General features: G+C 38.2%; 1 protein-coding gene across 1 annotated transcript in view; it reads left to right on the top strand.

The window, feature by feature from the left end:
- LOC128569331 (myb/SANT-like DNA-binding domain-containing protein 3) overlaps positions 1 to 27,805 on the top strand; it is a 154,020-nt gene that overhangs the window by 74,988 nt on the left and 51,227 nt on the right. The window contains exons 3-5 of the mRNA XM_053567510.1: positions 8,010 to 8,139; positions 18,662 to 18,688; positions 21,622 to 21,718. Of these exons, the coding sequence (XP_053423485.1) occupies positions 8,010 to 8,139; positions 18,662 to 18,688; positions 21,622 to 21,718 (254 nt within the window). The remainder of the gene's footprint in view (positions 1 to 8,009; positions 8,140 to 18,661; positions 18,689 to 21,621; positions 21,719 to 27,805) is intronic.

Below are 27,805 nucleotides of genomic sequence, written 5' to 3'. Positions count from 1 at the left end.
GGAGGTTGAGGGTGGTCGATCACTTTAGCCCAGGAGTTTGAGGTTGCAGTGAGCTATGATGACACCACTATCTAGCCTGGGAAAATTCCCCAAAAATCTCAAAAAAATCACCCCAAAGTAAAAAGCCACAGACATACACTTTTTGTATTTGTGTGGAGTAGAACCTATGACTTTCCCCTGTTTTCTTTCTTTTTATTCCTCTGTCTAGAGTTCTCTGGACTATGTCTTTTTTCCTTCCTGAATTTATCAATGTCTGCTCTTGCTAGATGCCATGCTCTTTTTACTAGACCTTTGTTTTAGTTGTGATTCTCCAGAGAAGTAAAACTAATAGGAAATGGTTTGGTTCTTTTGATTATGGAGGCTGGGAAATTCTACACTTTGTTAATCTGCATGCTGGAAGTCCAGGAAAGCCAGTGGCATAAGTACCAGTCTGAGACTGACGGTATCAGAACCTGGATACAAGCAATGTCTGGTGCAGGCAGTCAGGCAGAGAGAAAGAATTCTTTCTTCCTCTGCCTTTTTGTTCTATTCAGGTCCTCAATGGATTGGATAATGTGCACCCACACTGGGGTGGAGAGGGTGATCTGCTTTACTTGGTCCACCGATTCCAATGCATGCTTATCTCACCTAGAAATAGCCTCACAGTTACATCCAGAAATAATTTTAATCTGGGCACTCTGGGGCATGGTCAAGTTGATATATAAAATTAATCCTCAGAACCTTGTTATTATTTTCTATTCATTGCATTCAGCATAGTTCCTGACACACAGTGGCTGTGCAATAAATGCTTGAACGCATGTTGGCTCCAGAATTGACACTGCCACATCTTTGTAAACTACTTTGTTAGCTGGCATTATCTTCACATTTTTCTAGCTTATAGAATAGGTATAGGGGAGAGTTCTTTCATCCAGTAAGGGTGGCAGTGTAGAGGAGGTAGACTTTAGGTTAGCGTTAGGTTACTATATCAGTGTGTTAGTTAGAAATTATATGTTGTTAAAACTGTCCAGATCCCTTACTTTGTCCATAAGCATAATGAGGCTCTTGGAAATTGAGAGTAAACAAGGAAGAGTGGGCCATTTCTTCCATCTCTTGCTTACTCCTAGGTATGTGCTTGTGAGGTTGAATTTCAGGGACATTGAGTGCTCTGCTTACTATCACCAAGTGACATGAGGCAAGACCTTGCTGAGTAACTTGAGTGTGTAGTGGTTCAGGTGTATCACTTGAGAGGAATTGTTGCTCTTCCACTTACTAGCCTGTTACTTAAACTTGGAAAAGACAATAACAGTAGTAAAACCAGCTAATGTTTCTTGAGAATTTACCATGGTTCTCTTATGTAATCCTTATAACGACTTTATTAGATAGGTACTCTTATAATTACTATTATATGGATGGGGAAGATGGTACTAGCCGTCTAGTGCCATCCATATGGCTAGTGGCATCTTCTCCATCCATATAATAGTAATTATAAGAGTATTAGCCCATAATTATAAGATGCTAGCCCATAATCACATGAATGGTTGGCCTAATATAATAGTAATTATAAGAGTATTAGCCCATAATTATAAGATGCTAGCCCATAATCACATGGATGGTTGGCCTAAAATTTGAATTCAAACATTTTTGACTTCAGAGCCCTAACTCAAAGAATTAAGCCATTGCTTCACATGGTTGTTAAAATATGTAATTTAGATAGGATATTTAAAGTTGTGCCCAGTACTTATTAGATAGAAACTGTTTAATAAATGTTGAGATTCTTAGTCCTGTCAGATATACTGCTTTTTAAAATAATCAGTAATTTATATTCTGTTTCTTTACTGTCCTTAAATGACATTCATAAATAATATAACCCGTGTAAATACAAATAAATGAATATAATGTATAATTGTAATGCAAAGGAAAAATAAAAGTAATTTATAAATATTTCAGAATGTAAATGCTTGGGCATGATTACACTAGAAAATATAATCTGATGCTTATATCTACTTATAATGAATGTTTGGATTTTAAAAAATCAGAAGCAGGCCAGTCATGGTGGCTCACACCTATAATCCTAGCACTCTGGGAGGCCGGGGCGGGTGCATTGCCCGAACCTGAGCTCACAGGTTTGAGACCAGCCTGAGCAAGAGCTAGACCCTGTCTCTAGGATCTATAGAGAACTCAAATTAATCCACATGAAAAAAGCCAACAATCCCATATATCAATGGGCAAGAGACATGAATAGAACCTTCTCTAAAGAAGACAGACGAATGGCTAAAAACATATGAAAAAATGTTCATCTCTATATATTAAAGAAATGCAAATCAAAACCACCCTGAGATACCATCTAACCCCAGTGAGAATGGCCCACATCACAAAACCTCAAAACTGCAGATGCTGGCGTGGATGTGGAGAGAAGGGAATACTTTTACACTGCTGGTGGGACTGCAAACAAACTAGTACAACCTTTCTGGAAGGAAGTATGGAGAAACCTCAAAGCACTCAAGCTAGACCTCCCATTTGATCCTGCAATCCCATTACTGGGCATCTACCCAGAGGGAAAAAAATCCTTTTATCGTTGTACTAGACTGTTTATTGCAGCTCAATTTACAATCACCAAAATGTGGAAACAGCCTAAAAGCCCACCAACTCAGGAATGGATTAACAAGCTGTGGTATACGTATACCATGGAATACTATTCAGCTATTAAAAAAAATGGAGACTTTACATCCTTCGTATTAACCTGGATGGAAGTGGGAGACATTATTCTTAGTAAAGCATCACAAGAATGGAGAAGCATGAATCCTATGTACTCAATTTTGATATGAGGACAATTAACAACAATTAAGGTCATGGTTGGGGGGGGAGGACAAGCAGAGAGAGGGAAGGAGGGAGAGGGGTGAGGCCTTCTGGGGGCAAGACATGATTGCAAGAGGGACTTTACCTAACAAATGCAATCAGTGTAAACTGGCTTATTGTACTCTCAGTGAATTCCCAACAATAAAATTAAAAAAAAAAAAAAATAGCCGAGTGTGGTAGGTGCCTGTAGTTCAGCTACTAGGGAGGCTGAGGCAAGGGAATCGCTTAAGCCTAAGAGTTTGAGGTTGCTGTGAGCTGTGACGCCACGACACTCTACCAAGGGTGACAAAGTGAGACTCTTGTCTCAAAAAAAAAAAAATTAGAAGCAATTTGAAAACAAAAAAGTAGAGGTTTAGGGGATGCTAGAATAAAAGCCAATATTAGGATAAGTTTCAACAAATCAGATTTTTTCGTAGTAGATGGTTAAGTCTTACCATAGTTCTACAGAAATGGCCAGAGAGACATTTGGAAATTGTGTGGTATTTTTACGACTTTGTTGCATGGAATCTTCCTTTCCTTTGCAGTCCATCTAGCATCCTTGAAATTTACCTGGGAAATGACGATAATGTCTATCATGATGACAACCAAAATGCCTTCATAAGAACGCTCACCCCGGGCGGCGCCTGTGGCTCAGTGAGTAGGGCACCGGCCCCATATGCCGAGGGTGGCGGGTTCAAACCCAGCCCCGGCCAAACTGCAACCAAAAAATAGCCGGGCGTTGTGGCGGGCGCCTGTAGTCCCAGCTGCTCGGGAGGCTGAGGCAAGAGAATCGCGTAAGCCCAAGAGTTAGAGGTTGCTGTGAGCTGTGTGATGCCACGGCACTCTACCCGAGGGCGGTACAGTGAGACTCTGTCTCTACAAAAAAAAAAAAAAATAAAATAAAAAAAAGAACGCTCACCCCTAGGGGGCGATATTGGCAGCTTTCAGAGCGTTATGTTAGGAAGTCATTAAGCATTTCTTGAGGGAAGTGATTTGGGTGGGAAAGTTCATAGACTTACCACTTAGCATCTTGGAGCTTGCAGTCCCTTTTGCTAATTATGTATTGTATAATTACAAAGTAATGTTAACTGCTGAAGACATCATACTAGTTATTGTGTAAAGAGAATAGGGAAATGTGATCCATGAAAAATTGGAGGAATAGGGGAAGGCTTCCTAAAATAAAGTTTTAATTTTAATAACAGTTGATATGAGATTCTGCTGGTTATAAAATACTAATATTTTATTAGTTTTTACCAGTACTACTTTTTAAAAGTAGATAAATGATACAAGTAAATAAATATTTTTTTAATTAATTAATTTTTATTATTATTATTTTTTTGTAGAGACAGAGTCTTACTTTATTGCCATCAGTAGAGTGCTGTGGCATCACAGAGCTCACAGCAACCTCCAGCTCTTGGGCTTAGGCAATTCTTTTGCCTCAGCCTCCTGAGTAGCTGGGACTACAGGAGCCCGCTACAACACCCAGCTATCTTTTTGTTGTAGTTTGGCCGGGGCTGGGTTTGAACCTGCCACCCTCAGTATATGGGGCCCGCGCCCTACACACTGAGCCATAGGCGCCACCCTATTTTTATTTTTTTTTTTGAGAATGAGTCTCATTAGTCACTTTTGGGCAGCTGAGTGACGTCAGCTCATAGCAACCTCAAACTACTGTTGCTCAAACAGTCCTTTTGGTCTTAACCTCCTGAGTAGCTGGGACTATAGGCACCTGTTACAACATCCAGCTAGTTTTTCTATTTTTAATAGAGATAGGTCTCACTTTGCTCAGGCTTATCACGAACTCCTGAGCTGAGGTGATCCATCTTTCTTCACTTCTCAATCTTGTTTATTAAAGACAAATTGTTAAGTACAGAACCTGTTAAACATGGAAATAAAAAACCATGAAGGCAAGTAATGTAAAAAATTTATTGAGATTTTCTTCCAGGATTTATTTTATACATAATCATTTTTTCTAAATAGGGATATAATTTATTTTCTTGCTGTATTTTATTTTATATTATCAGATTTTTTATTTTATTATATTTATTTATTTATTTTGGAGACAGGGTCTCATTATGTCACCCTCAGTAGAGTGCTATGGCGTCATAGCTCACAGCAACCTCAAACTTCTGGGCTTAAGTGATTCTCTTGCCTCAGCCTTCCGAGTAACTGGGTCTACAGGCACCTGCCACAATGCCTGGCTGTATTATCAGATTATTTTAAAAATTTTCATTCAATTTTGTGGAATAGATAATATATTAAAAACGCACAAAATTCTCCAAAGTTATATATGCGCTTTTCATCTAATGTGATGTTAGCTTTTCCTGTCATGATATTCTTTTAAAAGGCATTTTTTAATGGCTGCAATATTAATTAAACATTACTTTGTTAGATATCGAGGTTTCTAAATTATTGATAATATAAATTTCTCTTTGAAATGGCCATAGTAAAACACTTGTCTACAGGTTTCCTTAGATAAATCCCTAAATATGTAATTCTGGATCAAACTGCATTTCTTTTTTAGGACTCTTTTTTAAGGGAAAAGGGGGGACAGAGTCTTACTCTGTCACTAGGACTAGAATTCAGTGGTATCATCATAGCTCACTAGAGCCTCAAACTCCTAAGCTCAAGCAATCTTCCTCCCTTAGCTTCCTGAATAACCAGCATTACAGGCATGTGCCTCCATGCTTGGCTCTTTTTTTCTATTTTGGGGTCTTGTGTTGCTTAGGCTGGTCTTGAACTCCTGACTTCTAGTGTTCTTCCTGTCTTGGCCTTTCAGAGTGCTAGGGTTATAGGCATGAGCCACTATGCCTGGCCTCCATTTTTAAGACTCTTGAAAACTGTTGTTAAATTATGTTCTTCAGCCAGGAATGGTGAGTCACACTTAAGGTCCCAGCTACTCTTAAAAAAAATTATGTTCCTCCCAAATTGGACCAATTTAGATCACCATGATGGTATATTGGGAAGGCTACCTAATTGAATTTTTAAGAATATCCTACTTAGGGCGGCGCCTGTGGCTCAGTGAGTAGGGCGCTGGCCCCATATGCCGAGGGTGGCGGGTTCAAACCCAGCCCCGGCCAAACTGCAACAAAAAAATAGCCGGGCGTTGTGGCGGGCGCCTGTAGTCCCAGCTGCTCGGGAGGCTGAGGCAAGAGAATCGCGTAAGCCCAAGAGTTAGAGGTTGCTGTGAGCCGTGTGACGCCACGGCACTCTACCCAAGGGCGGTACAATGAGACTTTGTCTCTACAAAAAAAAAAAAAAAGAATATCCTACTTAATTTTTTTTTTTTTTTTTTTTTGAGAAAGGGTCTTGCTGTGTTGCCTAGGCTAGAGTGCAGTGAGGGGCATCATCCTAGCTCACTGCAACCTCAGATTCCTAGGCTTAGGTGAGACAACAGGTGTGCACCACCAGGCACAGAGCTAGTATTTTCTGTTTTTTGTAGATAGGGTTTTGTTATATTGCTTGGGCTGGTCTTGAACTCCTGAGCTCAAACAATCCTCCTGCCTTGAAGAGTGCTAGGAGAGAGTACAGCCTATTAGCCAATTTTACAAGTTAAAAAAATAGCATCTCATTTTAGTAAACAACTATGCTAATGGAGGTAAATCATATTTTATACATGATTGTAATTTTTCTCTAAACACTTTATGTCTTTGGTCCATTTTTATTTATATGATCTTTTTTAAGCAATGATAATAATTTGTGTTGTGTTGTTAATATTTTATCCAGATTTTACAATGTTAGTCATTTATGATATTTTGACACATAGAAATGTTAAAGATTTTAAACATGCAGTTCCAGTGTAATTTCCAAACCTTCATCACCATTTTTCTTATTCATCTGTCTTATTTCTTCATCCTTCAAGACATAGTTCACATTCCACTTTCTCCGAGAAGACTTTTCATGCTTACAATAATAAGTATTAGGCATTGTGCTTACTGTCTACACTGTTGATTTGGTGCATGATCTATCTTTGTAAATACATCTCTGTATATTTCTATTTGGATGGCTCCCTAATGAGATCGTAAGATTTCTGAGAACAGAGAGCATCTTTATTATTTGTGTGTATTCTATAGCTTTTTCCTTGGGACTTTGCCTACTGGATGTATTGAATAAATGAATTTTATTTATTTATTGTTGGGGATTCATTGAGGGTACAAGAAACCTCATTTGTTAGGTAAAGTCCCTCTTACAATCGTGTCTTGCCCCAAAAGGTGTGGCGCACACCAAGACCCCACCCCCCCTTCCTCCTTCCCTCTCTTTGCTCTTCACCCCCCTTCCCTCTCTTTGCTCTTCACCCCCCTTCTCCACCCCTCCCTCCTTTCTCTCTCTGCTCTCCCCCTTCCCCCACCCCAACGTGTCCTTAATTGTCATTAATTGTCCTCATATCAAAATTGAATACATAGGATTCATGCTTCTCCATTCTTGTGATGCTTTACTAAGAATAATGTGTTCCACTTCCATTCAGGTTGATACAAAGGCTGTAAAGTTTCCATTTTTTAAAAAATGGCTGAATAGTATTCCATGGTATACATATACCACAGCTTGTTAATCCATTCCTGAGTTGGTGGGCATTTAGGCTGTTTCCACATTTTGGTAATTGTAAATTGAGCTGCAATAAACAGTCTAGTGCAAGTGTCCTTATGATAAAAGGATTTTTTTCCTTTGGGGTAGATGCCCAGTAATGGGATTACAGGATCAAGTGGGAGGTCTAGCTTGAGTTCTTTGAGGGTTCTCCATACTTCCTTCCAGAAAGGTTATTACATAGCAGTGTGAAAGTGTTTCCTTCTCTCCACATCCACAGCAGCATCTGCAGCTTTGAGAAATGAATTTTTTTTTGACTTTTATGATTAGGTTCAAATGAGTAAATGAATCTTGATAATAATAAGATGACACTACATAAATAGTGCTCTTTATAAACATTGTCAAGAATTTCCCTTTATTATCTTAATGGGTTTTCATAGCAAGCATAGAGATTTTCATTCTCATTTTCATGGATAGTTGGTAGTTACTTTCATTATGAATGCAAAAAAAAAGGTATGAAGAAGTAGCATAATTCATCTTTTTCTAAACCAAGAAATAAACCAGACTATTCAGTAGTAGAAGTATGTAATAATGCTGTGGTATTGCATTCATGAATGTGAAATAAACTATTAATATTCATGCCTAGTTCTGAGAATTTATTTTTGTTTCTTTTGCAGTGCCATACAAATTACATTCCTGTCTGTGGATCAAATGGGGACACTTATCAAAATGAATGCTTTCTTAGAAGGGCTGCTTGTAAGCACCAGAAAGAGATAACAGTAGTAACAAGAGGGCCGTGCTACTCTGGTATGTACAGTATTTATTTTTTAAATTAAGCTATTTCTTTTTTATTATTTTATTTCTTTTTTTTTGAGACAGAGTCTCACTATGTCGCCCTTGGTAGAGTGCTGTGGCATCACAGCTCACAGCAACCTCCAACTAACTCTTGGGCTTAACAGTTCTCTTGCCTCAGTGTCCCAAGTAGCTGGGACTATAGGTGCCTGCCACAACGCCCAGCTATTTGTTGTTGTTGTTGATGTTGTTGTTGTTTGGTAGGCTGGGGCTGGGTTCAGAGCCACCAGTGGCACTGTATGTGGCTGATCCCCCAGCTGCTGAGCCCCAGACGCCAAGCCTATTTCTTTTTATTATTATTTATTTATTTATTTTTTTGAGACAGAGCCTCAAGCTGTCGCCCTGGGTAGAGTGCTTTGGCATCACAGCTCACAGCAACCTCCAACTCCTGGGCTCGAGTGATTCTCCTGCCTCTGCCTCCCAAGTAGCTGGGACTACAGGTGCCCGCCACAACGCCCGGCTATTTTTTGGTTGCAGCCGTCATTGTTGTTTGGCAGGCTGGGCTGGATTCGAACCTGCCAGCTCAGGTGTATTTGGCTTGGCGCCTTAGCCACTTGAGCCATAGGTGCCGAGCCCTTTTTTATTTTTTAAATTTAATTTTATTAAATCATAACTTGTTTACATTTGTGGAGTACAACGAGATAATTTGATACACAATGTAGAATACTTAAATCAAACTGATTAACATAACCATCACCTCTCATTTTTTTGTGGTAAGACATTTACAATATACTCCTAGTTGTTTTGAGAATCTCTTTTTTTTTTTTTTTTTTTTTTGGCCGGGGCTAGGTTTGAACCCGCCACCTCCAGCATATGGGACCGGTGCCCTACTCCTTGAGCCACAGGGGCAGCCCGGCAACTCCTAGTTGTTTTGAAATGTAGCCTTGCATTGTGCACATTAGGTGAGATCTCCAAATACCCTCCTTCCACTCGCCCTCATTCCTCCCTTTCCCTCCCCCTCTTCTCTCCTCCTTTCTGGACTATATTTGTGTTTTATCATTTGTATGAATGTGTAAGTGATTATATATTGGTTTCATAATAGTATTAAGTACATTGGACACTTTTTCCCCATTCTTGAGATACTTTACTAAGAAGAATATGTTCCAGCTCCATCCAGATAAACATAAAAGATGTAAAGTCTCCATCTTTTTTATGACTGCGTAGTATATGTATACCATAATTTTTTAATCCATTTTGGGCTGATGGGCATTTGGGCTGCTTCCATGACTTGGCACTTAAGAGTTGGGCTGCAATAAACATTCTGGTGCAGATGTATTTTATGTAAAATGATTTTTGTTCATCTGGGTAGATACATAGTAATGGAATTGCAGGATCAAATGGTATGTCAATTTTTAGTTCCTTGAGAATTTTCCATTCTTCTTTCCAAAAAGGCTGTATTAGTTTGCAATCCCACCAGCAGTGCAGTTTTGGGATTTTATGATGTGGGCTTATTTTACTGGAGTTAGGTGATATTTCAAAATGGTTTTGATTTGCATTTGTCTGATGATTAAAGACAATAAGCATTTTTTCATGTGTGTGTTGGCCATTTGCCTGTCATATTCAGAGAAGTTTCTGTTCAGTTGTCTTGCCCACAAAGAAATGGGGTTGTTTTGTTCTTTTCTTATTGATTAATTTGAGTTCTCTGTAGATTCTAGTTATCAGATCTTCGTCGGAATCATAACCTGCAAAAATCTCCAATTCTAAAGGCTGTCTGTTTGCTTTACTTGCAGTGTCCTTAGCTGTGCAGAAGCCTTTTAGTTTGATCAGATCCCAGTAATATGTTTTTAGTGTTGCTTCAGTTGCCGGAGGGTGGGGGGTGTCCTCCTCATAAAATATTTTCCCAGGCTAATATCTTTAAGCATTTTTCCTGCAAGCATTTTCCCTTCAAGTGTTTTCTCTCTCCTAGTATTTTTATAGTTTCATGTCTTAAATTTAATTTTTTTATCCATTGAGAACAATTTTTGTTAGTGATGAAAGGTGAGGGTCCACTTTCAGTCTTCTACAGGTTGCTAGCCAATTCTTCCAACACCATTTGTTAAACAGAGATTCTTTTCCCCAGTGTATGTTTTTGTTAAGCTTATCAAAGATCAAATGACAATATGTGCCTGGGTTCATCTCTAGATTCTCCATTCTGTTCCATATATCTACATCTTTATTTTTGATCACTATAGATTTGTAATATAACCTGAAGTCTGGTAATGTGATGCCTCCTGATTTGTTTTTATTTCTAAGTAACGTATTAGCTATTTGAGTTTTTATTTTTTTTTTTGGATTCCGTATAAAATGAAGTACTATTTTTTCAAGTTCTTTACAGTATGACATTGGTGTTTTGATAGGGATTGCATTAAATCTGTAGATTGTTTTAGGTAGTATGGACATTTTAACAATGTTGATTCTTCCCAGCCATGAGCTTGGTATGTTTTTATATTTGTAAACATTTCTTTTCTCAGGGTTTTGCAGTTCTCATTATAGAGATCTTTCACATCCTTTGTTTGATAAATTCCAGGTATTTTATCATCTTTGGCACTATGGCAAAAGGAATAGAGTCCTTGACTATATTTTTGGCTTGACTATGGTTGGTACTGATTTGTAAATATTGATTTTGTATCCTGACACACTGCTGTATTCCTTGATCACTTCTAAGAGTTTTATAGTTGAGTCCCTGGGATTTGCCAGGTATAGGATCATATAATTTACAATGAGTGAGAGTTTGATCTCCTCTGACCCTATTTGGATACCCTTGATCCCCTTCTCCTGCCTGATTGTGATGGTTAGTACTTCCTTTACTATGTTGAATAGTGGTGGTGACAATGGGCATCCTTGTCTAGTTCCAGATCTGAGTGGAAATGTTTTCAATTTTACTCCATTCACTATGATATTGGCTGTGGGTTTGCTGTAGATGGCCTCTATCAGTTGGAGAAATGTCCCATCTAAACCTATTTTCTTAAGGTTTAGAAAACATTAAGTGTTCTGATCATGAAAGGATGTTGGATATTTTCAAAAGCTTTTTCTGCATCAATTGATAGAATCATATGGTCTTTGTTTATTATTTTATTTATGTGCTGTATTATATTTATAGATTTATGTATGTTGAACCAACTTTGTAACCCTCGGATAAAACCAACTTGATCATGGTGTATAATTTTTTGACGTGTTGTTGAATTCTGTTTGCTAGGATCTTACTGAATATTTTTGCATCAATATTCATTAATGATATTTGTCTATAGTTTTCTTTTTTTGTTGGGTCCTTTCCTGGTTTGGGGATCAAGGTGATACTTGCTTCATAGAATGTATTGGGGAGGATTCCTTCTTTCTCTATGTTTTGGACAAGATTATGTAATATAGGTACTAGTTCCTCTTTGAAGGTTTGGTAGAATTCTGATATGAAGTCATCTGGTCCCGGACTTTACTTTTTGGGGAGATTTTGTATAGTTGATGCTATTTCAGTTCTTGATATAGATGTCTATTCAAAATTTCTAATTCCTTCTGGTTAAGTCTAGGAAGGTGGTGAGCTTTCAGGTATTGGTCCATTTCCTCCAGATTTTCATGTTTCTGAGAATAGACTTTTTTGTAGTAATCATTGAGGATTTTTGAATTTCTGTAGTATGTGTTATTTCTCTTTTGTTGTTTCTGATTGATATTATTAGTAATTTTACTTTTCTGTTTCTGGTGAGGCTAGCTGAAGGTTTATCAATTATATTAATCTTTTCAAAGAACCAACTTTTTGTTTTGTTGATTTCTGAATGGTTCTTTTGTTTTTGATTTCATTTAATTCTGTTCTAATTTTGGTTATTTCTTTTCTTCTGCTGGGTTTGGGGTTGGATTGTTCTTCCTTTACCAGTTGCTTGAGATGACCCATTAGGTTGTTGACTTTCTCTCTTTCTCTTTTCTTGATAAAGGTTTCTAATGCTATAAATTTCCCTCTTAGGACTGCCTTAGCAGTATCCCACAGGTTTTGATTATTTGTGATAATTGTTGAAATCTCTTCATAGTGAGTATTTTCCTTGACAAATATGTAGTGTTCATCCTGGTTTTTCCTTATCTTCGTTGGTTTAAATTCTATTATATCTGTAAATAAAATTGCTACAGTTTTGTGTTTGCTTCACAAACCATTTGCCTATATTATAGATGTCCATCACTTTACTCTGAGTCTTTTTTTATCCTTCGAGGTAAGATGAGTGTCTTGTAGGTAATAGATACCTGGCCTGAGTTTTTGTATCCAGTCAGCCAACCTATGCCTCTTAGAGGACAATTTAAGCCATTCACATTAATTAAGAGAATTTATAGGTAAGGTAGTGTTTTGGCCGTCATGCTTTTCAAAGGACCAGTGGATATTTTTAATCTTTTCACCATCGTGAAAGTTGTTTTGTTTTAGAAGGTTGAAGGTTAATGACCATCCTTTTCTGGCTTGAAAAGTTTCGGCTGAGGGGCAGTGCCTGTGGCTCAAAGGGATAGGGCGCCAGCCCCATATGCCAGAGGTGGTGGGTTCAAACTCAGCCCCGGCCAAAAACTGCAAAAAAAAAAAAAAAAAAAAAGAAAGAAAGAAAAGTTTCGGCTGAAAGACCTGCAGTCATTCTATTATTTCTCCCTTTGTAGGTGATGCTTTTCTTACATCTGGCAGCTTGCAGAATTTTCTTTTTCATATTAACTTTGGCAAAGTTAATTGCAATATGTCTAGGAGATGATTTATTTGGATTGAATCTTGCTGAGGTTCTGAAACAGTCTACTATCTGAATTTCTGTATTTTTTGCATTGCTTGGGAAATTCTCCTCCGTAATCTCTTGAAGTAGTGGCTGTGTACCGTTAGGGACCATCCTTTTCTCCTTCAGGAATTCCTATAAGTTGGATGTTTGATCTTTTGGAACAATCTCCCAACTCTCTCAGGGAATGTTTTGTTCTTGTTTTCCTTTTTTCTGCCTCTTTGAATGCTTGAGATTATTCAAAAGCATTGTCTTCAATTTATGAGATCCTTTCTTCTGCCTGCCCAACTCTTTCTGAGGGATTCTACTATATTTCGAAGCTTTCAAATAACTTTTTCACTTTGATATCTGCTTTTATCTTTTCTGATTATGTCCATATCCTTGGTGACTTTGAATTCATTAATTTCTTGAGACAACTTTTGAACTACTCTTTGGATTTCCATCTTTTCCTCCATTCTGTTTATCTTATTTGCCATCCATATTCTGAATTCTATTTGTGATCATTTAGCCACTTGTCTATGAATCCCATCTTCTCTTTTATTCCCTTTGTCATTCCTTGGGAGAGTTGATCTGCTCTGATTATTTAGGTTGTCTTAGTTCTTCTGCCGGTTCCACCCCATGAGTTATTTTCTGTAATTCGGCAATTAAAACTGGTAGGGTGAGACTGGATTGGGGGGCCCAGAAAGTAGAGTTAACCAGCCCTTTACCAGTGAGCTGGGGCTTGTGATTATGGCTTTTTCCCCTACAGCCTTATAAAGGTTCCTTTCCAAATTGCAGCCAGAGACTCTGAGGACCTGCTTGGTAAGATAGTGCGGGCTGGCTGTGTCTTGAAGTCAGCCAGCCTCCATCTAATCCTAATGAATTGGGGTATTAGGCTGAAATCTCAGCTGGAGAGAGATTCAAGCAACTGTGTCCCCCACCCCCACCCCCACCAGTGACAGCTGGAGGAAGAGAATCAGTCCATTCCCACTACAAAACAACTGCTGCTTAACCTTGGAGGGTCCCTGGGTGAATCTCCCAGGTCGAGAGTTCTAATTAGATTGTCTTGGGCGGTACAATCCCTGCTCAACAGCGGGAGTTCAAAGGGTCTCCAGTGGCCTGACGGTAGAAATCCACAGGCAATTCCATTCTGCAAACCCAAGGGCATGGAGCCTGGACCCCTCTGGTGAGCCACCGAGTCAGAAAAGATTGCCTGCCATGTACTGTTGTGGCTCATCTCTCTCCTGCATGTCCCTCTCTTCCTGCCCTGCCCCCCCAGCTTCCACTTGAGTCATTGTTACTGTGCTGCTGTCTGGTGGCCCACATGATGCCCAGCCCTCTCAGGGAATTGCAGCATACTCTGGGCTCTGCCAGGGGGCAGACCTTCAGACTGCCAGGCAAGGGGGGATGGGTGGACTGGGAGTTCAGAATTGCAGGGAAAATATTTGTTCAGTTTTATGCCAGACAGGATGATGCCTAGGCTCACAAGTGGGACATCCCTGGAGAAGGAGGCCCTGTGTTTAGTGGCTCTCTCCTGTGAGGTAAAATGAGAGGGCTTTTGTTCTCTGCTGGCTTGCAGAGAGCCCACAGTGAGCTTCCCGCTTGAAGGAGGGATCTCTTATCCTCTTGGCAATGGGCTTTGTACCTGGAATTTTTTTCTTGGATCCTCTTTCTTGGACTTGGAGTTTGACTCAGCAGACATGATGTGTACTTGTCTATCTTTTTTAGCTCAGCTTCCCACCTTTGGCTTCAGAGTCCACTTGTGTCCAGAATCTCTCCCTCTGGACAAGAGCCTTTGGCATCAGCCAGCTTCCTTCCTCTTCCACAATATTCTTCTTAATAAATGTTGGAAATAGTTTACCCATATTTTCTAAAAGGAAAACTTTAGTCAGAGATGTATTTTCAAAACCGTCGTATGGATTGGTGGTGATTATGTGGGCTAGTGGAGGAGCTCTTTTTTTTTTTTTGAGACAGAGTTTCACTATATCGCCCTAAGTAGAGTGCTGTGGCATTACAGCTCATAGCAACCTCAAACTCTCGGGCTTAAGCGATTCTCTTCCCTCAGCCTCCCAAGTAGCTGGGACTACAGGTGTCCGCCACAGCGCCTGGCTATTTTTTGGTTGTAGTTGTCATTGTTTAGCAGGCCTGGGCTGGATTTGAACCTGCCAACTCTGGTGTATGTGTCTGGCCCCCTAGCTGCTGAGCTACAGGTGCCAAGCCGGAGGAGCTCATATTTACCCCCATTTTATGCTGTTGCTTTCTAACTCCAGTCTTGTATTTATTATATTACTTCTCACTACATTTTTTATCTGTGGGGACTTTGCATGTCCTTTGCTGTGTGGTTTGAACATTAGACAGAATAAGATTTGGGGTGAGGCATGATATGGGATCTATCTTATTGTTGTTGTTTTTGTTCTTTGAAGAGGTGAAGAGGAATATGTGTAGAAAGCCATTAGAAGTATCCCAGGTTGTGTTTCTTTGCAAACCCTTCTGTGTTCTCTCTGACACCTTTTTTCTGTTTGTATTTGAGTGTAGGGATATGCAGGTCAGGTTTTGTAATCAGAATTCTTATATAGAAGTTAGTAGGAAAGTAGAAACTTACTCTTACGTGATTTCTACTTTCTTTTTTCCCCTGTATATTACGGTGCTCAAAAGTTCTCCCTTTTACTAATTATGAGGATTTTAGGACCAATTACAAAGTTAGTGGGCACAGTGCTCAAGACTGTCCTTACTCCTGACACCAACTGAGATTAAGAGGGTCCCTAAATTTCCATCTGGTTGATAGTTTTCTAGAAGGGCTCACAGAACTCACTGAAAGCTACTGTATGTGTGATTGTGATTATTACAGGGGAAAGAATACACATTAAAGTCAGCCAAGGGAAGGGATGCACAGAGCAGATTCTTGGAGGGGTCCAAACCAGGAATTGTTCTTTCTTGGTGGAGTCATGGGCAGTGTTAACACTGTATAATACAGTTACAATGCAAACAGAACATTGCCAACAGGAAAGTTTGTCTGAGCCTCAGTATTTGTAGTTTTTATTGGAGTTCATTAGGTACATGTGATTGATTGAATGTGATTGTCCATATGGGTTATCTCAGGCTCTAGGTCCGCTAATACTTTGGGACTCAAAGCCTCCACTCTAAATTGCATGATTGGTGCTAAGATTGTTGGCTATAACTGAGCCCACCCTAACTTCTGATGTGGTTATCACCCTCCCTTAACAAAGATGCTCCCATCACGTGTAACATAGATTATCTTCTAGAGGCCGAGGGCAAAAGCCGGCCAGACTTCTATTTTAGCAATGCCAAATACCTTATACTAAATAATTAGGTGCTTGGAGAAATTGTTATGTTCTTAGGCTAGAAGACTATCATTTGGTGTAGTTCTTACATACTTCTTTAAGTACATTGTGTATCATAGATTGATCTAGAAACTAAAGAGGACTATGAAGTCCATTCCAATCCCAGGTTAATTATGTATCACTTATGAGCGGCATGTGTTTAAGACATCAAGTGCTTTGATAAGCAGTGAATGTTAAACATGTAGGAGGCAGAGTGGTGGATTGGAAAGAGGACTGTACGAGGGTTAAAAGATCTGGCTTTAGAGTAAATAATTCTTATTTTCTATATGACCGTGGACAAGTCTGAGACCCAATTCCCTAAATTGTTAAGTGGATATTATTTCCTGGGGTTGTTAAACAAGGATTGAATGAGCTAAGTTATAATGTCCTATATGGATTTTATTACACATACTTGCTGAGCGAGTGTCATTTAGTCTTTTAGGACTCCCCTTCTATGTCTACAAATATTCTCTTTCACTTGAGAACTCCTTTCTTATGCTTTAAGATTGGCTTTAAGCCCTTTCTCCTCTGTGAAGTCTTCCTTTTGTGACATCTCCTTGCTTAGTTTGTTAACACCTTGTATGTTTCTCTGTACATACACCATACTGTATTTCATTTACCTGTTTTATTAGTCTCTAGCCAGGTTGGTGATTTCTCAGTAGGAAAGTACTGTGTTCTCATTGGGAGGCATGTCATAATCTCAGGGAGTGGTGTGGGCTGGGGAGAGTGTGCATATAGTCTATAAAATACAGTCTACAAGCAAAAGTCTACTTTGTTATCATAGTAGTCACCATATTTAATTTGTTTAGAGATTCTAAATGATAAAGAGAGGCGTATGTTTAGATTTTTATATTTATTACAATTAGACGTGGGTTGAACAAAAAGTTGGGAGTGGGTATCTTCTCATGCACTGGGAATGTGTGTTATCTCTCATTTTATTCCCAGCATTTACCATGATGCCTGGCACGTAATATGTATGTGCAATAGAAGTAAGAAGGGGAGGACATTTCCCTAAGAAAAGCTTGGTAATTAAAATGGTTTTTGAGTTCTCTTCCTCCACTTTTTTTTTGCTCCTTCCTTGTTTCTTTTCCTTCTTATTTGCTGAGGGAAGGCATCATTTTATGGTTGCCTAATCCAAATTGAGCACAATTTAAGACTTTGATAAAATCCCATGAAGATTTTACTATATATATAATAAATATATTTATATATATTTATATTTGAGATAGAATCTCACCCTGTTTCCCTAGGCTAGAGTGCTGTGGCATCATAGCTCACAGCAACCTCAAACGTCTGGGATAAAGGGATTTTCATGCCTCACACTCCCTAGTAGCTGGGACTACGGGTGCATACTACAACACCTAGCTAGTTTTTCTATTTTTAGTAGAGATGGTGGTCTTGCTCTTGCTCAGGCTGGTCTTGAACTCCTGAGCTCAAGCAATTCACCAGCCTCAGACTCCCAGAATACTGGGATTACAAGGAGAGCCCCCACCCCTGCCTATAATGTATATTTCGGTAATTCCTCCTATTCTACCGTACCTGGGAATTTGATCATTGTATGAAGGAGCCTGAAGGGAAGGGAGCACTGTTGTTCTTAATGTTATCTTCTTCTACTCCAAAGAACAATTTGGAGAACTGGCCTGGGATTTCTAGGATCAGGGCATTCTTTTTCCCTGGGCATTACTGGATAAAGTGTCAAATTCTTGACTTGCCCTCTCTGTTTTTTTTTTTTATGGCTACATATTGATGATACACAGCATAACCCTCTTTTTAACATATTTAATGCTATATGTTGGTTATTTTGGGATTATAAACTATTTTTTTTTCCTATATTGATGGCTTCTTTCTGATTACTTTGAGAGAGGTTCTTTTTCATTTCACTAGTAATAGGTCAGGTGAGATTCCTTCTGATTAGATTTCTTGGAGAAAGCTAATTTTGTCAGTAATATGAAAACTTGACCTTGTTTTTCTCTCCTTCCTAAACTTTAGGGGTTGTCTTACCTTTTGTTTGGCTTTTGGTCTCTCAGCAGATTTCACCTTTGAGCAAGAGTCAAAGTTCTTTTCCAGTCTTTCTAATAAAATCAGCTTACTCATTATTCCTCTTAAGCTTTAACAAAATTAAAATTGTCTTACTTTTCAAATGAATAAATTAAAATTGATTATTTATATTTATCTGTTTATTTACTTTATAATATTTATTGATCTTTACTGTCTTCAAGGCACTTGGATATATTTTTAATGAGCTACAAAGATGCACAAGATATAGATAGTTATGTAAGTAATTTGTATTTTAAGAGAGGCATAAAATAAGGGTAAACTCTTAGATATCAAAAATATGAGAAAAGGATTGTATGATAATTGATATCACAGTTGTATTTTTGGTAGGAAATTTTAGTATTTGATAAAAAAGAATTTGCAGAAACGATGTTCATATTCATTCTTTGTTTTTCTTCTCAGATAATGGATCTGGATCTGGAGAAGGAGGTAAGTTTCAGGTACCTCTGAAAGGGCATTTACTTTCTTTGACCTTTTTTTTTTTTAACAGCCTTGAGATATAATTCACATACCATACAATTTGTCATTTAAAGTATACAATTTAGTGACTTTTGGTATAGTCACAGAGCTATGTGTTCTTTACCACAGTCAATTTTGGAAGATTTTCATTACCTCAAAAGGAAAGCAGGCAGGACTTGGCCATCACCCCTAATCCATCTGTGCCCCTCAACTGTAGGCATTCTTGTTTCATGCACTTTTTTAGTAAAGGTTTATTGTTAGACAAAAGGGAAAATGTTGAAGCTTCTGTGCAATTGATGTTGCATCAAAGGGACTTCTTAGGATCATTCCCACAAGTAATTTTAGCTTAGAGTATTTGTAACTCTCTTCCATCCCTTGCTTCAAATTTTTGCTCATAAGGAATTTTTAGGGTATATGGTTCCAGAGTGAGTTAGACTGGAAAATGGAAGATTGGCAAAATAATTCTGGTATAATTTAAAGTTAACCTTAATAAAATGTTTTTCATTTTATTTTACAGATACGTAGTATAGGAATTAAGTATTTCTGATATTTAAAAAGTATTTGGTAATAGCATATACTGGAATTTAAGTGATCAGAGTTAAGAATGCCAAATCTGGGCGGTACCTGTGGCTCAGTCGGTAAGGCGCTGGCCCCGTATACCGAGGGTGGCGGGTTCAAACTCGGCCCTGGCCAAACTGCAACCAAAAAAATAGCTGGGCATTGTGGCGGGCGCCTGTAGTCCCAGCTACTCGGGAGGCTGAGGCAAGAGAATCGCCTAAGCCCAGTAGTTTGAGGTTGCTGTGAGCTGTGTGAGGCCACGGCACTCTACCGAGGGCCATAAAGTGAGACTCTGTCTCTACAAAAAAAAAAAAAAGAATGCCAAATCTATTTCATAGTCTAATGAGCCTGTAATTTTTAATGAGTATCCATTGTATTCAAAATAATGTTTGAGTTACACTCACTTCAGTAAAATTCACACTTACGCAAATGGAAACCGCAATTATCCTTTCAAAATATCCAAAACCTCTGCATTACATAGTATCCTGAAATTTTAGAATTAGAAGGGACTTTGAAGGTCACCTAGAGACTAGCACTGTCAGAGGAAGGAGTTCAAGGTTGACAGTTTCAGCTACAAAAATATGATTAAAGCTGTCAAACAATAGATTTTGATTTAAGTGGACACCCCTTCAAACAGAAGCTTCATAATTGTATGTGAAAGATCACATCATAAATTCTAGACCTTAGAACTGATGGATTTTTTTTTTGGGGGGGGGGTTGCAGTTTTTGGCTGGGGGCAGGTTTGAACCTGCCACCTTCAAGTATATAGGGCCGGTGCCCTATACCTTAAGCCACAGGCGCCACCCAGAACTGGAATGGATTTTATGAGATCACGTGGTCTAGCCCCTGTAGTTAGATATTCAGTTAGGAAACTGTCATTGTTCCTATATTAAAGAAGTGAGAGACTTGATCTCAAGATTTGATTATATATTACACAATACTGGATGTCTTGACCTTAAGGATGTAGATTGACCCTTTTTTAAGGGAGTGTGGATTAGAAAGGTCAAGTGATTTGTTCAGATTAATATATAAACAAAGGCCTCAGAATTACTTAGGATTATGATTCCTAGAATCTTTTTGGGAGTGTTCATGAGAATTTGGGAAGGATTTCTACTTAAAGGGCAGGCAGACACCAAAAATCAGAAATTTGGCATTATTGCCAAACAGGTCTGGTAGATATGTGTACTGTCCTTTTAACACTTTCTTTACTAATTGACACCCCTTGAATAGTATTTTTTTTTCCCAAATCAAATTCAGGGAAATCCCATGAATAAATAGAAATCCTAATTGACCTCAGAACTGATCACCCTGTCCAGTTTGAGATTATCAGGTGTGCTCTGTTCTAGGTGAGACCCACAAAAATTTAGAGCCCTTTAAGTGTGGGATGTGAGCTGAGTTGGGGACTAGTGATACTCACTGTTCGTGGTGCTGGTCATAGGGGACCCACATACTTCTGCATCAGGACATCTTTGGTTGTGCAAAGTGGCCCAGTAGAAGGAAGGGGAAAGTCCTTTATAAAGACCTCTTTGCTTTTTAAAATTTGCAGATGAGTATTTTTCTTTCACTTTGATACTAGTTTTTGTGTACTTAGAAAAGCAGGTGTGAGACCGATTTGACGAAAAGGTGAGAGTTACGTTTTATTGTGGTAAGGCACTTATCTGCTAATCAGCACTGCTCATACCTGTTTCAGTAGATAAGTTATCACAGGCCTAAATTTATTGCTCCTATTTTTTTCTCTCTTTTATTTAATGGTAATTATTTTGAAAGTAGTTTCATTGTCAATCTTACTATATGTGTATTGACCCTGTATACATAGTTTAAGAAATTATTTTGTTAGCACCAATATTGATTTTTCCTTACAGAATATGTTGTACTCTGGCTTGGTGCGTGTAGCTCAGCTGTTGGAGTGCTGGCCACATACACTGGGGATGGTGGGTTTGAACCCTGCCTGGGCCTGCCAAACAATGACAACTATAACAACAACAACAACAACAAAATAGTGGGGCCTTGTGGTGGGCACCTGTAATCACAGCTACTTGGGAGGCTGAGGCAAGAGAATCACTTAAGCCTAAGAGTTTGGGGTTGCTGTGAGCTGTGAAAGCACAGCACTCTACTGAGGATGACACAGCGAGACTGTCTCAAAAAAAAAGAATATGTTATACTCAGTAATTGGCAACATATATGGACTCAAGCATTGATAGATTTTGGAAGTGACTGTTTTCAAAACCTCGGGTGCATTTTCTCCCTAAATAGGATTATGACTACTGAAAACATGAAGCATATCTGGAAAGGATCCCAGGTATGGTTGAAATTTGGTTGAAAATTTGATTTTTCTTTTTAAACAGAAGAGGAAGGGTCAGGGGCAGAAGTTCACAGAAAACACTCCAAGTGTGGACCTTGCAAATACAAAGCTGAGTGTGATGAAGATGCAGAAAATGTTGGGTGAGTTCATTGAGGGAAAGGGGTAAATTATTTAGAGATTAATCTTCACTATGATTATATTGTAGAAAGGTATTGTTTACTTGATTCTGTAAATTTCGTGTGTGTTTTCTATATTTTTTTGTTCAATACTAGTGTATTGACTTTTTTTCTGAAGTCAAAATAATACCATGTCTGTTTAAATCAGTTTGAGTGTTATATCTTTAAGGATGAGAATCCATTTATAGTTTTTTTGATTTTACCTATACCTTTGTTTAATTGGTAGTTTTATAGGTTTGTACCAAGTGCTATTAATGAAAACTGGTATTATCCTGAATTGTCCTACTGTTACACTTTATAACTATAATAAATAGCTTTTTTCTTACAGTTTTATATAAAAACCTTTCAAATAAATATTTCATTGTATTAAGAAAAATTTAAAATGGTTTTAAAATTTTGGATATACTAAGTAAATGTGTTAAAATTATTTTTGTTAGTAAATGTTTTATGTAATTAAAATTATTTCTGCTCTCCCTCTTTCCCTTTCCTCTCTCTCTTTTCTCCCCTCCTTGATGCTGCTCTGCAGCATCTCTCCCTTGCCAATAAAAACCTTTCGTACAAAAAAAAAAAAAAAATTATTTCTAAGAATCCCAGCTGTCCAGGCTGACAGGCTGTTTTTCTCACTCATGTTCAGCCTTCATGAAGGTGGGTTTTATAAAGCTGATAGCATTGCCTGTCCAATTTCGCATTCAATCCTTGTAAGAAGTGGTATTTTTGGTGGAATTATAGTAATATAAACATTTATCAACAGTCATGTTTGATTTTTCCTTTCATTAGTATCCTGTTTGTTTATTTTCAGTTTCATCTTTCTTTCATTTTTTTCTATGGTGCTTTCTTTTTGCATATTTGATTCTGAAAGCTTCAATGCTGGCTTCTTGACTAGATCTTCACTTCCTCAATTTCCACTCTGTGTATATTTTAAAACATACCTTATTTTATAGATACTTGTGTTTTCTTCCTTACTTGTACATATTTTTGGTGTGTATTTTCCATTTCCATGTTTTATTCAGCCCTTACATGCTGAGTCTTTGAGCCTTTCACCAAACCATAGTAATAGGATCTAATTAGCATTAATGCCCAAAGTGAGTTTTAGAAATCAAGATCACTCTATTTTGAGTATTACAATACAAAATCAGTTGTTTGGATGGCATTTGGTAAAATTAAATGTCTGATAGTTTACATGGTGAATATTTTAAAGTAGGTGAAAATTGTCAAAAGACAAACACACTCAGTAAAAAGCTAATTCAGCAAAAGGGGCATTTACTCTGTTTCTGTCTTGTCCAAAAGACAAGCAGGTTTAGTAAAAAGGGAGTTCAGCAAAACGTGAATTTCTCTGTTTCTGCATATTGGTCACTTGGATTGACCTGTGTCTGTCCATTTCAATCAGAGTGGTTTGGTCTGGGAGGACATGTTTTCCAAAGCAGCTACTGGCCTGTAGGACAAGAGGGAAGTGATGAACTGTATGGATTTACGGAGATCACAGATAGTAGATACTATGCTGCCCCTTCCTCTTATTTTATACTAATGATATGACATGATGAAACACAATAGAGAGACATAGAGTGTGTTGTGTGTGTATTTTTGTAAGTATTTACTTAGAACTGTTCTGCAGTAGTGTTCAGACCCAAAATAGCTGTCAGTGATTGATTTGCTTGTTCTATTGGTCTGTTTTTATTCCGTTTACAGTATCCTATTTAGCCGTATTTTATACATTTCTCTGTTACCATTTTTCATACCTAAATTGAGAAAGATAGAGGTCTTTTGCTTGGAAGTGAAACAGATTCCATCTCGTCTCAGAGGTGGCCCCAATACGATGACATCTTATGATAAAATGCGATAAAATGCACATCTTTATGTAAACACTTCCTTATAAATATGTAGCCTATTCTCAGACAGAGTGTCTCTGTTGTATGTACTAAATTAATTTTAATGTGTCTTTATCTGAGAGCTTGCAACCACTGTTCTTGTGGATATAGGCTCCAAGAGACATGAACACAGACAGGGAAGAGTTTACCAGGAGTAAGAAGCATGCAGGCTCTTAAGAGGAGGTTAAAGGGCACATAGATTGGGAAGACCACCCAAGATTAGGGGAGGAAATTAATGCAAAAGTCTGAAAACCTTAGGGAAGCAATTGATACCTTTATCTAGAAAAGAAATGGTCAAGCTGTAATGGTTGATTCTGCTGTGGAAAGAGATAAATGGAAATTTTAGGAACATCTGCTCTTTCAGTCTGTAAAACATTACTGATCAGTTGTTTTAACAATGTAAGTGTATCCCAATGGCTATTTAAGTTTTTTTTAAGTCTTCTAAATGGGCCACGGTACCAAGACAGGTATATGGAGGTTATGTAACTCTCTCAAGGCACCTTCCATGTCATTTGCATGGTTGCTAGAAGGTGAATAGATAGTAACATGTTTGTTTAAGGGTAATTTTTACCCAACATCCAGGTAGATCTTTTAGGTATGGAAAACTGAGAAATGCAGAAAAACCACATTAGGTGTTAAACCTTGATTTTTATATAAAATCCTATTATTTATCTATTATTTATTAAGATATTAGGTAATTTTCTCATTAAAAGATAAACTTTTAGTTATTAGGAACAGAAGCTCAATTATATCCAAGTACTTGTGCCATGATTTAATTATTATAAACTCCATCACTATCAGAGTGTTAAATAGGATCTTAATAATTACCCTCTAGTCTAATCCTCTCATTTTGTAGATGGGGACATTGAGGACTAAAGCCAGAGGGATGATTCTCCTACTTCCAAAGTAGTGCTTTTCTTACTACCTGAATCCTGTAACTTTTTTTTTTTTTTTTAATTTCAGATTAATATGAGGGTACACACTCATAGGTTACACTGTTTGCGTTTGTTAGGTGAAGTTCAAGTTATAGTTGAGCCCTTTACCCAGGGGATGTGCTGTGCACCCTTACATTGGGCATATTAATTGAGAGTTTGCCAATTCCCTTTCCCTTCTCCCCCTTCTCTCCTCCCACTCCCCCACCTCAATTTAATTTGTGTTTTTCTCTAAAAATTCCTAGAAGGCCAGGCACAGTGGCTGCCTTTTGTAACCCTAGCACTCTGGATTGCCTGAGCTGAGGAATTCGAGAGTAGCCTAAGCAAGAGCGAGACCTCGTCTCTACTAAAAATAGCAAAGACTAGCCAGGTGTTGTGGCGGCACCTGTAGTACTGACTACTTGGGAGGCTGAGACAAGAGGATCGCTGGAGCTTGAGAGTTTGAGGTTGCTGTGAGCTATGATGATGCCATGACACTCACTCAACCCAGGGGGATAATGAGTGAGACTCTGTCTCAAAAAAAAAAAAAAAAACCAAAAAACATTCTTGGAGGACAGCCTGAGTAAGAGTAAGACCCTGTCTCTATAAAAAATAGAGAAATTAGCTGGGTGTGGTGGCTCATTCCTATAGCCCCAGCTACTCAGGAGGCTGAGGCAGGAGGATGGGTTGAGCCCAGGAATTTGAGGTTGCAGTGATCTATGTGGATGACCCTGTTTTAAAAGACAAAAAAATTTTCTAGAAGGAATGCTGTTATCTTTTTTTAATCTTTTTCTGATTTTGAGAACTGTTGCCCAATGACTTGGAAAAAAAAAACAACAACAAAAACACACTCCCCTCTTTTCCATCAGTCTGGTCCCAGCTGTGATTTCTTTACTTCCTTATTAGCTTCTAGTTACTCAGTACTAGCTGGCTTTTAAATTCTATTAGTCCTTAGCTGCTATGTATAATAGACCAAATGCCTAGTTATCAGCTTTATATCAGTGACTTTCAGACTTTTATTGGGGTTATCTAGCACTATTGTATATATACACTGGGTATTCATTCATATTAAGTAAAACAAAATTCCATGAAATAATGTCTACTTTTATTAAATGCTGTACCCTCTAGTATTTCCTACCCTATTACCTTAAAAATGCTCATAGTGACCCACTAAATTGACTTCATAATCCACTAGTGATTCTTTTTTTTTTTTTTTTTGTAGAGACAGAGTCTCACTATACTGCCCTCGGGTAAAGTGCCGTGGCTCACATGGCTCACAGCAACCTCTAACTCTTGGGCTTACGCGATTCTCTTGCCTCAGCCTCCCAAGCAGCTGGGACTACAGGCGCCCGCCACAACGCCCGGCTATTTTTTGTTGCAGTTTGGCCGGGGCTGGGTTTGAACCCGCCACCCTCGGCATATGGGGCCGGCGCCCTACTCACTGAGCCACAGGCGCTGCCCATCCACTAGTGATTCTGATGTACAGTTTGAAAAATATCCCTGTGTAAATATGTTTTATTTAATTTTTTGAGGTATGAATATTCATATAAAACGTTTTATCTTTTCTCATTTTGAAATGTCTTTCCTGTCAGAAAAAAATGCTATCCAATCTACCTCATTTCCAAAGAGCAGCTAAAATATTTCTTTTGCTTTTTAACACTCTTTCTCTTGCTAACAGTTGTTAAAAAAAAAATCTGGCATTTTTGTGGAGGGGATAAGTGGTACCGTGTAAGTTAATTTTCTGCTATTAAGAGAAGTGCTATTTTTTAATTTAGCCATTTAAATGGAAATTGATTTAAATATATTGCATACTTCCTTGGCTTCTTAAACAGAACATATTTTAACATTCTTAATGTTACATATTATATAGTATGTTACAGTTTTCAGAGTGCTTTTTGCATAATTTCTTTTCAGCTTTTCCTGGCAGTTCTGTCTGATAGTAGAGTAAGTATTGCTGTGATTTTGCAGGTGAAGGTGAGTTTAGAAAAGGCTGAATGGCTTGCTGTTAAGTTGCAGAACCAGAACACAGGTCTTACAATAAGGAATCATTGTGCATACCTTGTGTAATACCACGATCTTAGAGGCCACTGATGGGTGGTGGTTGTTTAACTGCTACACTTAAGTCTCCATTCTGCTTTGTGTTTGGGGTTCTTATATCTCTTTTTAAAGAATAATTTTTCTTTCCTTTTGTCAGGCTGTTAGCAGCTGCTTCTAGGTGCTCTCAGTGTGCCTTTGCAATGAGCTTGACTATAGATTCCCCTGACTTTTAATTTGCTTCTCTGCTTCCCTGGAAGAGGAGACAGTACTCTTGAAGGAACTGTTTTACTGTAGGAATAAATTCTAAATGCAAAGTAAAAGTATAGAGATTCTTCTGAGTGAAGTGCATGAACTTTATTTATTGCATGTATTTTATGTCATCTCAGTGGCTATTTTAATTCATTTAAAATTTAGATTATTTTTGTCTTTCCTTCTGAAGCACATCGTGTGTCTCCAATGGCTTTGTAGGCTTTGCATGAATTTGTAATGGCATCATTTGTTAATGCTTACCTTTCACATTTATACCTGGAGGTAGGTAGTTGAGGTTCCATGAAATGTGACCCCTCATAGGTGGGTTTACAGTGGGTTTGTTCTGACTACTATGTGAAGTGCAGTGAATAGACTTTCTACTTAGTTTCAAAACTTGAGAACACCACCTCCTCTACAGCACATTATTTTCCTTAAACCATATGTTCTTAGTACCACACCTCCTCTTTTTCTAAACAGTATTTCTAATCTGTCCAAGGCTGAAGTTATTGCTGCAAGATAGCCATCAGCTGTTTCTCTGGACAGTGGGGCCACATAATCATAGGACTCCTTCACAGCAGTACCTTTTATAAACCTGACCTAAATCCCTGCCCAGGAATGATTTGAGGAGTCTGTAGAATCATCAGGCATAAAGCCAATACAGGTGAGTTATGAAAGTCCTCAGATTATTCTTTTTGAACTTTGTCTACGATACATTTTATGGAAATGGTCCCTACTCTTCTTCTGTGATGTCAGCCTCCTCTTTGAAGATGCCGTTTCCATTTTTTTCCCAGGGTGAGTTGCTTAGAGGATAATAAAGGTTTGCAGTGTGATAGAAAACATCGGTAAGCAGTTTAATCCACCTGCTGGCTATTTTTGTCATTTGTGGTACCATTTTTTTTTGACAGGATTCCTGGTCAGTATTGCAGTGCAATGAATCTCTCCCTCACAAGGTGCAGTGAAGTGTTTTTCGCTTGTTTGCACTGACTGAT

The sequence above is a fragment of the Nycticebus coucang genome, chromosome 2 (assembly GCF_027406575.1).
Source record: "Nycticebus coucang isolate mNycCou1 chromosome 2, mNycCou1.pri, whole genome shotgun sequence".
Taxonomy (NCBI): Eukaryota; Metazoa; Chordata; class Mammalia; order Primates; family Lorisidae; genus Nycticebus; species Nycticebus coucang.
The sequence above is the reverse complement of the archived record's forward strand: the minus strand, read 5'-3'. Positions and strand labels throughout refer to the sequence as shown.